Here is a 10,672-nt window from a genome sequence, read left to right as displayed (position 1 = left end):
GGAAGGGGCGCCGAGTGGGGGGGATAGCCCCGTAATCCCCCTCATTGTGTGCCACCAGAGGGAGGAGTGCGCTGTGGAAGGTGGACACCACCGGGTCGGGGGAAAGCCCCGTAAATCACCGCAATAAGGCAGGAGGGCCAGAGCACCTTCTTCTGCAGTGAGGCAGGGGGGAACCCTGGAGACTGTGGGGTGCTGTTCAAGAGGGGGAGATGGAGAGGGCACAAGGGGCAAGGAAGACCCCACAGTGAGCGGGGAAGCTGCAGAGGGGGTAGGAGCCCTGAGGCTCCCCTCACCGTGTGACCTCCCCCCAACACACACACTATGGTATGGCAGTTATCCAACGAGCCGCAACTGCACAGGTACACAAGAGACACATCACAGCCAGAGGATCACCAAGCATCATACTCGCACATGACCATCACCCAGACAAGCACAGACGCTGTGGACACACACGGACACCACCCCACCACTCACCACCAGTTTCACAACCACATTCCATCACACACCAGCTAATACCCTCCCACACACCCTACACTACCCCATCAAACAACCCCAGGGACTCACAAACATGTAGAAATGAAACACACATAGCACACACACCTTGCACACCCCATCACACCATAGAATCAGAGTCATAAAATGCCATGTAGATTAACACACACCCTCAAAACACAACCTCACAGATACGCACATCACACACTCCATCAGAGCTGGCCTTAAACCACCTCACGAGCCATAACCATAAAATCCATGGACCCACACACCAGTACACATCTACACTCAGCACCATAGCACACCCACAGGCCTCACACTGCCCCAGACGCCACTTGAGGCTTTGTGAACACTGTTTCACAGTCACGCAACATCACACACACTCGTCCCCAATATATCTGGGCATAAGCAAAGGCCCACAGTGCAGAATTGCAAAAGCGTTGCTAATTGTGAATGACAGACAAAAGGTGCACACAGACTCACACACAGCACAATAATTCACCGACACAGATCACACAACACTGTCCCACACACCTCACACACTACACACACCATGTATTGCAGTGCTATCTCATACCCCTCTGTCGTAGCTCCAAACACACCCCCAATGCCCACACCCACGCACCATGCACATCCCATCTTGGTATGTGTATACACACACAGATGCACAGCCAGCAACCACACCCCAGGCCTGTCACATATACACAACACCCCGTCAGCCACCCACTGGAGCCTGAGGAGTTACAGCCTCCTACCCCCACCCCTCTGCTCTATGAGGAACACTCCCGGGCTCTCCCTGGGAATGGTAGAAGGGGCAGAGAGCAGGCAAGAGCCTGTCCCTGTAGCTTTCTCAGAATGTGGCTATCCTCCCCACCTATGGGAGTGGAGATGTGGGGGACAGGCAAGGGGCAAGAGTAAGCCTGGTGTATAGCAGGTGAGAGGGGAAGGTTAAGGACCTGGTCACCGAAATGTGTGAAAGGGTGAAGGCCAGAGTGAGACACACAAACTGAGAAAGACAAGAGTCAGAGATTCAAAGCCACAGAAAGATGGGCATGGACAGGGAAACTGGGCCAGAGAGTAAAAGGGGGCAGGGAGGTGGGTTCCTTGGCTTTCCCCAGCACCCAGAGCCTCAGCCCAATCCTGTACTCTGACCCATCCCCATCCCTCCCCGCTGTCCCTTGTTGCCGTGGTAACAGGGAGGCCGCATATGCAGCAAAGGAGGCTGGGCTTGCAGACCTGGCCTGTCTCCATGGAGACTGGGGAAGGGGGGGAGGCACATCTTCTAGCCCTGGTAGTTGCCCCCCTACAACTCTGCCCCCTTCCAGGGGGAGGGAGGGAAGGAGGGAGAACCTGTCAACATATTATCTTTTCCCCCTCCACCTTGTCCTACAGGAATGGGCTTGGACCATGGGAGGGAGATTGGGGTGACAGAGAAACCTGGGGATGTCAGGATCCCAGGAGATTCTCGGCTTTCTCTCCTCCTACTTTCCAGCTGGACTGGGGGAGACCCCGGTCCCCCACACCACATCCCAGACACAGGCTCGTGTCCCCCCCTCATGCACTCCTTAGCCTGGTGAGACTGATGACTGTGCACCGTGTTCCCAGCGCGAGGCTTTGCGGAAGTTGGGTGGGGGGGGGGAGGGAAGATTTACGAAGGTCACAGGGATGGATGGGGACAAGAGAACTCGGCAAGAGAGATGGAGGGAGAGACTAAGAGAAGAAATGGACACACAGAGTTCAGAGCCAGAGAGAGGCAAATAGGAACAGAAAAACAGAAAGACCAACAAAGACAGAGAGATGGGCAAAGACAGAAATGAGAAAATAGACGTAAGAGGCAGATCAACAGAATTACTTAGTGAAGATGACAGAGAGACACAGGGACATAGAAAGCCAGGCAGACATGTTTGGCACACTGGGGAGACTTAGAGATAAAGACTGGGGAGACAGAGCAGAAATGGGGGTGGGGGAGACTCAGAAATGGGGAAAGACTCCAGAGGAGATCTGCTTGGTATTGGAACAGAGAGGGAGACAGACCAGAAATGTCTGCAATCATATTCTAGTCACCTTGACAGACTTGACAGTCCCGCCCAAGGGCAGAGACATCAATTAGTCTGTGAGAGATGTGGAAACGAGAGACCCTGAGACACAAGCTCGTCCCCACACCTGTCTCTGAGGGGCACACACACGGCAAGGGTCTGAGACACAGAAGAGGCCAGATGGAGACTGGGGGCGCTGTGTGCCAGGCGGGGTCCCCCGGGGTGTGGCCTGCCCAAACACTGAGAAGGCAGGCAGGTCCTGCAAGGGAGACAGGGCAGTGCTGCGCGCCAGGCCCGCCAGGCCCAGCAGGCCGGTGCTGAACGGACAGCTCCCGAGCTCTGGGCCCCCTGCCCGAGGGGCGGGGCCCAGCCTCGCTCCTTTCCCTCGCTTGGTGGTCCCTCTCTCTGTCTAGCGTTCCTCACTGCTCGGGCCCCCTACCGTCTTCATATAGTTTTCTACAGCTTCTTGTCTCACCTGTCTCTGTTCCACCTCAGTCTCTGCTTCTCTCAGCCCAAACTCCCCGGGTCTCTTATTAATTTCCCTGTTTTCTCTGTCTCCACTTCGTCCCCTTCTCCATTCTGTCTCACCCTTCTCCCACCTCATCATGGTATGTCTCTCTGTGTCTCCCCCTTTGCCCTATTTCCCCATCTCTCTCTGCCCCCCCATAGTCTCTCCCCATCTCTACCCCATCTCTGTCTCTTCCTTTTCTGTCTCTCCGCCATCCTCGCCCCATCTCTTTCTTTCTCTCCACCTCCCCATCTCTCCCCCTTCTACTCGGCCTCGGTTTGGCTCTGGCTGTGTGACCTTCACTTGTCCTTTCTCAGCTGCAGTTTCCACAGAAACCTCCAGCGGGGCGGGGGAGGGCGTGGACAGAAAGCAGACCCACTCTTCTCCCTGCTCAACCAGCCCTCAGCCTACCCCACCCCACCTCCTCCCTCCCCCCGACTGGGATTTCTCACTTCCTCTCTTGGGGTCTGGGGAGGTACGTTTTCTGCAGAAACACAGGGTCACAGTTACCCAGCTGAAGATGGGTTGACGGATGTACACACACACACACATGCACATGACTACAAAGTCATGACAAATTACCCTGGCCCAGGCACACACTTGCCACCATACGGGCCACCCAGGCACCACCACACCGAACTGTTCACTCACCCTCCCCTCCCCCAGCCCCATCTGGTTTCTGTCTTTCTATGTCTCCTTTTCCTGGTGTCTCCGCCTCTCCAGATCCCTGTATCTCTCTCCATCTGTCTCAGGGTCTCTGTCGCAGCCTCCTTTTGTCCTGAGAGAAGGTCAGTGGAGAAGGGCCAGCTGCCCGGACCTGGGCTGACCTGCTGTCTGTGGACAGGGCGGAGAATCGAGAGAGTGCAGGAGTGACCATCCAGTCTGCGGTTCTCAGCAGACTCCCTGGAGGGGGGAGCCCAAGCCTTCAGTGCCCTCGCACCCCTAGGAAATGAGACCCGGGTATCCCCAGTTTTGGGGTTTTGTTCTTTTTTTATTCCAACGGGGACTGGGGTGTGGCAGGGGGACGGATGGGGGCCCAACTGACCCCCTCCCTGTGGGGGTCTCATAGAAATTCCGAGGTTTCTCCCCAAAAAAAAGAGAGAAAGAGAAGAGTCGAGGGGCACCAGGGGACACCCATCTGTCCAGAGGCCTCCCACTTCTCCAGAAGTGGGGAGGGCTGCGTTAAGTCTTGGGGAGCCCGAGCAGTCCCAGGATGGGGTTCTCCCCGCGAATTGCGTTCCGCTTCCGGGAACAGCCCCTGCAGTCCTCGGCCCCTGGAGTCCTCCGTTCCTGCGCTCCTCTTGTTCGCAGTGGGGGACGGAGTGCGGGCGTCCGCGGCACCCTCTGGCGAGTCCACTAGGGGGCGCAGGCAGGTTCCGGAGCCGAGCCTCAGACTTCACCGGGAACCGAAGGCAAAATCGCGGCGTCCGGCGCGCGGGGGCACAAGTCCCGTCCCTCGCCCACTAGGGAAGCGAGGGCGGCCGGGACCTGGGGCGAGCCCAGTCCCTGCGGTCAGTCCGGGCGCCCGCCCGGCCCCGCCCGTGATCACTCGTGCTCGGCCAGCTCTCGGGGGCCGGCGGGGCCGGGCCGGGCCCGGGGCGGGCTGGTGGCTTCAGCGGGGGCGCCCAGGCCACGCGCGGGCGCGCCGGCTCCGGAGGCCCGCAGCGCCTGGATGCGTCGGCACTCCTGACAGACACGCACGTGGGTGCAAGGGGTGGGGGCGGGGGGCCGGGCCCCGCCGGGCGGCCCCGGATCGTCCAGGAGGCGCTGGGGGCCTCCGTGCGCGCTTCCCGCATCCCCGCCCGCGCCGGCGGAGTAGAGCTTGCCGTTGCTGAGGCGCATCTCGCGGACGGCGCGTAGCGACAGCAGGGCCCGGCTTGGGCCTCCCGGGCGCCGGCGCCGGCGAGAACGCGACGTCTTGCGGCAGGACACCGCGTGCCGCAGCTCCTGCAGCATCTCCTGGCACACCGACACCTGGGGGCGGCGCGGGGCGCGGTGGTCACTGTCTGCGACCTCCTTGCCGCCGCCCCTCCCCCCTCCTTTCCCCTCTGGTCCTCTCGGCAACCGTCTCCACACCCTCCTGCTCTCCCTGCCCCACCTCTGTGTTCACCTCTCTTTCTCTTTCCTGCATGCCCTTTCACCTCCTCTCTTCCTTCCACCCTTTCCTCATTTCCCGTTCTCTTCCCTCACAGTTCCCTTATTTCCCCCGTGCTCTTCCTGTCTCGTCTCTCCACCTCTCAAGTCCTGTCTCTCCTCCACTTCTCGCTCCCGTCTCCCTTCTTCTTTGGATTTGTTCTTAAATCTGCCCTTCACCTCCGATCCACGCTCCTCTTTTCCTACTCTTTCCTCTTGCCTTTTCACTCGAAAGTTTCTAACTGCTCCTAGTCCTTCCCTCGTACTCGTTCTCCATCCTCGGCCACTGATTCATGCACGCACTATTGCCAGACGTATTTGCTGACCGCTTACTGTGTTCTGGGCACTGTTTCGGGCACTGGGGATACAGCAGAGAACAAAACAGACAGAAGTCCCTGCCCTCATGGAGGTTATATTCCAGTGTGCAGAGACAAAACATAAATATGTAAATATAAGTAGTATGTTAGATGGTGATGAGTGCTTTGGAGAAAAATTAAATTGGGAAAATAGGTGGGGGTGTGGGTGGGGAGTGATGCTGAAATTTGAGATGGGTCCTTAGGGGAGACTCATTGAGAAGAGGACCTGCAAGTAGACAAAGGCAGGGCAGGATGAGCTGCGTGGGGCCTGGCAGGAGGGAAGGCAGACAATTCAGCTGGATACAGGTGTGAGGTGCTGGAGGAATGTGGAGCAGGTCAGGGTGGCCAAGGTGTGGTGGGCAAAGGGGAGAGGGAGGAGATGAGGTCAGAGGAGCAATGGGGGCCGACTTGTGTAAGGCCCAGAGGCCACTCTAAGGGTTTGGCTTTTACTCTGAGCCAGATGGGAGCCACTGGAGAGTTTTAAGCATAGGACTGCTGTGCTTTCACAGGATCACTCTGGAGCTGTGTTGAGAACAGACTGTAGGGAGGTCAAGGGCAAGAGCAGGGGGCCCACCAGGAAGCTGCTACGATCACCAGACAGGATATGGCAGTGGCTGGACCACAGTGGTGCTGGCCAAGGAGGTGAGAAGAGGTTGATTTCTGGGTATATTTAAAAGGTGGAGCCAACAGTTTTTGCTAAGAGATCAGATAGAGGGTGTGAGAAAGAGGGAGGAGTGAAGGGTGACTCCACATATTTCGGCCTGAGCAACTGGAATGATGGCATTGCCTGATGGGTGGGCAGGAGCTCTGTGTTGGCCACATGACGTCACGCACTACCTGGTGGACATCCACGTGGAGATGTCAAGTATGGAGCTGAATTTACAAACCGTGGGTTCAGGGAGAGGTCCCTGTAAGGGATACACTTTGAGGGTTACGGTAGGCAGCCTCCAAGATCCTGCCCCTGGGGTGTTCACACCCTTGTGTACTCCCCTTTGCCTTTGTACGAGGTTCACTGTGTGACCAACGGAATAAGGCTAGGTCAGCTGACATTTTGGCTTCCTCCTGGCTCTCTCTTGCATCACTCGCTCTGGGGAAACTCAGCTGCCACGGCGTGAGGACACTCAAGCGGCCCTATGGAGAAGTCCCTGTGTGAGGAACTGAGGCCTCCTGCCAACTGCTATGTGAATGAGTGTATTTTTATTCTCTCTATCTTAGGATGTTTTGACATCTGAAACATCTTGCTAGCCAGGAAGAGACTGCCCTCCCAGAGCTAGCCAATTGTTAGGGATAGCAAAGGGCTGGGAACCTGCCTTTCACATGAAAACCAACCAATCCTGAGTCTATACACCCCCTTTATCTGACTCTCACACACCAAGACAGTATTTCCCCTGCCCTAAATCAACCCAGGGCCAGGTACCAGACAATTAGAGACCACCCCTCTAGTCCAGAGCCTGCTGACATTATTCACACTGCCCAGTCCTAAGCCGTTTCCTTAGCTGCCTTGCCTTTCTCATGGAAACCCCAATAAAGGCCCTGCCCTAGGTTTCTCTCTCCCTTCTTCTGCCTCCTGACCAAATCTGGTGCTTTCCTTGTGGCCCTATGTGGCGTGGTAGGCCCCCTCCTGTCAGGTAATGTAAGTAATAAATTCTTCTTTCACTGGCATTGGCCTCTTCTGCTCAGTCACTTCCATAAATTCAAACCCCACAGGTACATTTTGAGACAGTGAGCCATCCTGGAAGTGGATCCTCCAGCCCCAGTCGAGCCTCCAGACAACAGCAGCCCCAGCCAACATCATGACCAAGACCTTACCAGAGACACTGAGCAGCCAGAACCACCCAGCTAAGCTGCTCCCAGATTCCTGACCTATGGACACTGTGAACTGATAGAAGTTTGCTGTTTTAAGTTGCTAAACTGGGGGATAATTTGTTACATGGCAAAAGATAAATAATACAGGAGTCATCAGCATACAGATGGTCTTACAAACCATTTGGCTGGATGGGGTCACCAAGGGAATGGAGAAAGAGAAGAGAAGAAGTCCAAGGATCGAGCCCTAGGGCGCCCCAACAAAACAGTGCCAGAGGGGGTAGGAGGAAAATGAGGCAGGAGCAGGGAAGAGAGGGTCGTGAGGAGAGAGTGATCGGCTGTGCTGAAGCCCATGGCTGCCTCATGATGATGAGGCCGGAGACTCAGGCGCTGGATTTCAGATGCGGAGGTCAACTGGTGGCAAGATTGGCTTCAGAAGAGAGGTGGGGACAGAAGCTGGATGGGAGTGTGTCCAAGACTGAATGGGAAGACAGAAACTGGAAACAGCAGAGGGACACACCCTGTCAAGGCTACAACAGAAGGGGAGAAATGGGGCGGTGACTAGGAGGGGAAAGGGGGTCCAGAGAGGGTTCCTTGAAGATGGGAGAAATGACAGCACGTCTGTATGCTGCCGGGCTTGATCCAGTAGAGGGAGAAAAGCAGATGATGCGGGAGGGAAGGAGAGAACAGCTGAGGAATGTCCTTGGGAAGGCAAGAGAGGAGGAGACGGGGCGCGTGTGGAGAAGCCTTAGCGAGGAGCGTGTATGTTCATCTGGAGTCACTAAGGGGCGAGTGGAGAAAGCATGAGGGTAGCTGGATGTAGAGGTGGGGCTCGGCATGCTTTCCGACTCCTCTGCTTTTCTCAGGCCAGTAGAAGCAAGGTCATGGGCTCAAAGCAAGGAGGGGAAGGAGGGGCTGGAGGCTGGCAGAGAGAGGGAAAGGTTGGAATCGTGGAGGAGCACGGGGGCCCGCGGGGTTAGCACTGGAGCAGTATGGCTGGGTACCACCATGCCCGCGTATGGGCTGAGACCAGCCAGCAAGTCTGTCTTCCTGCTGTCGCATTCAGCTGCATTCTCCTTGCCCGTCTCTCCTCGTATTTCTTCTTGCTTTACCACCTCATTCTTTCCCCATATCCTTCTCTCTCTGCCCCTCCACACTCCTTCCCCTGCATCCTCATCTCTGCCTGCGCCCTCTTCCCCCTCTGTCCTTCCTCATGTCCATGGACCCTCTTTCCCATCTTCCGTCTGCTCTCACCTTTTTTTTCTGGCCGCACCGTGGCTTGTGGGATCTTAGTTCCCCCCACCAGCGATCGAACCTGGGCCCTCTGCAGTGCCGGCACAGAGTCCTAACCTCTGGACCATCAGGGAGTTCCCTGCTCTCACCTCTTCATGGACCTCCTGGACCCATGGAGTCGCTCCGATCCTCTCACATCCCCAGCTCCCAGCCCACCAACCCTCGCATTCCTCCAGTAATGGCTCCCAATGCCATAGTCTTCACACCACCTGCCCCTGGGGTCCCACTTCTCCCCGCACACCCTTCGCCAGCCCCCTCACCTCTTCTGACTCTGCCGACCTCCGCGTGGACCATACAAATTCCATGACTGCCACGAAGACAGCAATGATGAGGCCACAGATGAGCACGACAAAAATGCCGCCGATGTTCTCCATGCCCAAGCCTGGGGGTGGAGGGGGAGAGCCAGGGGTCGGGCTGTGTGGGCCAGGGGTGGCAAGGGGCCTTTGGGAAGGGCACGGCGTGCAGGGATGGCTGACCTTTAGCTCGATGGTCCTCCTCCTTGGGGCACCGGCTCCCCTCCCACCACTTGCGCTTTAGGATCTCCAGCCGGTTGTTCTCCTGAAGCTGCAGAATGGCCAGTGTGATCTCATCCCGGAACGGGGAGCCTGGACCGGGCACACGGTGGGGTGGGTGGTCATCGGGACCCTGGATCCCTGCCTGCCCAAACCGCAGAGGTTCCCTCCCCTCCGCAGCTCCTCTCCTCCCAGCTCTGCCGCATCCCCAGCATCTTCCCGGCCCCCCTTCAAATCTGACTGCTGCCCGCCACCTCCCCTGTCACCACCCCCGGGCCGAGCCCCCACTTGCCACATTTGTCACTGTTCCCCTCTCCCTGTGGCCCCCCCTCACTCTCCCCCCGCCAGGCTCTTCTCAACACAGCAGCCAGAGGGACAATTTCAGAAACATAGCCATAGATCACGCCTCTCTGGTGCTTAAAACTCTCCAATGTCTCTGTTTGCAGCTAGAAAAAAAAATGTTCAAATGTTCAACAAGATTCTGCATTCACTGGTCCCACCACCTGGGGCTCCCTTAGGACCTTTGCCTCTGCCTGGAATGTTCCTTCCCTCACTTCACTCAGGACTCTGCTCACAGGGTGCCTCAGGGGCTCTTCTCTATTTAAAATGACAGCAAGCACCCCCTTCCCTGTCCATCTCTTCCCCTTATTTACTTCAGAGCAGTTGACACTACTTGACATCACATTATAAAGCTATGTGTTTATTGTCTGTCTGCACCCCTAGTAGACGGCTGGAGGTGGGGGCTGGGCAGCTAGCTCCCCGCTGTGGCATCCCAGCACCCAGAGCAGTCCTGGCACACAGTAGGGCATCAGATCTGCCAAGTGAACGAATCCCTAGCCACACCTCTCCTCTGCGTGGCCCCAACCCTGGACCACCTCTCTCCTCTCTACCCTCAGATCCTCCCCTTAAACCATCCTTGGGCCCCAAACACCCCACCCATATCCTACCCTCTACTCATTTCTTCATTCACTACTATAATTCTTGAGCATCTACCAGGTGCCAGGAACTAGGGATACAGGCAAGTGGAGTGATTGGTATTTATCAGGCACTTACTATGTGCCAGACCCTTTGTCTACAGAAGTGTATTTAAGTCTCACGTTAATCCTGTGAGGCACGTGTTACCTACCACCCTCATTATCTGCATGAAGCAGGTGACACTCTTGCCTGAGTCAGGGAGGAAGCTGGGATTTGCATCCAGGTTGTTGTGACTCCAGAGCCTGTCCCTCAAAGCACCAGGCTACACTGCTTCCCTGATACAGCACTGACCCTACCACAAAGCTGCTAAGATTTGGGGTAATTTGTTATGTAGTCATAGCTAAGAAATGCAGTGGTCATCAGAAAATAGGTGGGTTTAAAAGCCAAAATGCCAAAATTTGGTGGCAAAATTGGTGGTGAGTTTCCAGCACCAAGCCCTGGAAAAGCATGTCCAAGTCCCCCTAGCAGATCCATCCATCATTCTTCCTCCCTCCCTCCTTCCCTCTCTCCCTCCCTTCCACCCATCCAGCAACATCCATTATGTTGCTGGAGCACCTGCTCTGA

At 56.5% G+C, this 10,672-nt stretch overlaps 1 protein-coding gene across 1 annotated transcript in view; it reads right to left on the bottom strand.

The window, feature by feature from the left end:
• Nucleotides 1-4,581: 4,581 nt before the first annotated feature.
• GRIK5 (glutamate ionotropic receptor kainate type subunit 5) overlaps nucleotides 4,582-10,672 on the bottom strand; it is a 46,004-nt gene continuing 39,913 nt past the window's right edge. Inside the window, exons 17-19 of the mRNA XM_068527425.1 lie at nucleotides 9,098-9,226; nucleotides 8,882-9,003; nucleotides 4,582-5,010 (exon numbers count right to left, since the gene is read on the bottom strand). Coding sequence (XP_068383526.1) covers nucleotides 4,582-5,010; nucleotides 8,882-9,003; nucleotides 9,098-9,226 — 680 coding nt within the window. The remainder of the gene's footprint in view (nucleotides 5,011-8,881; nucleotides 9,004-9,097; nucleotides 9,227-10,672) is intronic.

The sequence above is a fragment of the Eschrichtius robustus genome, chromosome 19 (assembly GCF_028021215.1).
Source record: "Eschrichtius robustus isolate mEscRob2 chromosome 19, mEscRob2.pri, whole genome shotgun sequence".
NCBI classification, from domain to species: domain Eukaryota; kingdom Metazoa; phylum Chordata; class Mammalia; order Artiodactyla; family Eschrichtiidae; genus Eschrichtius; species Eschrichtius robustus.
The sequence above is the reverse complement of the archived record's forward strand: the minus strand, read 5'-3'. Positions and strand labels throughout refer to the sequence as shown.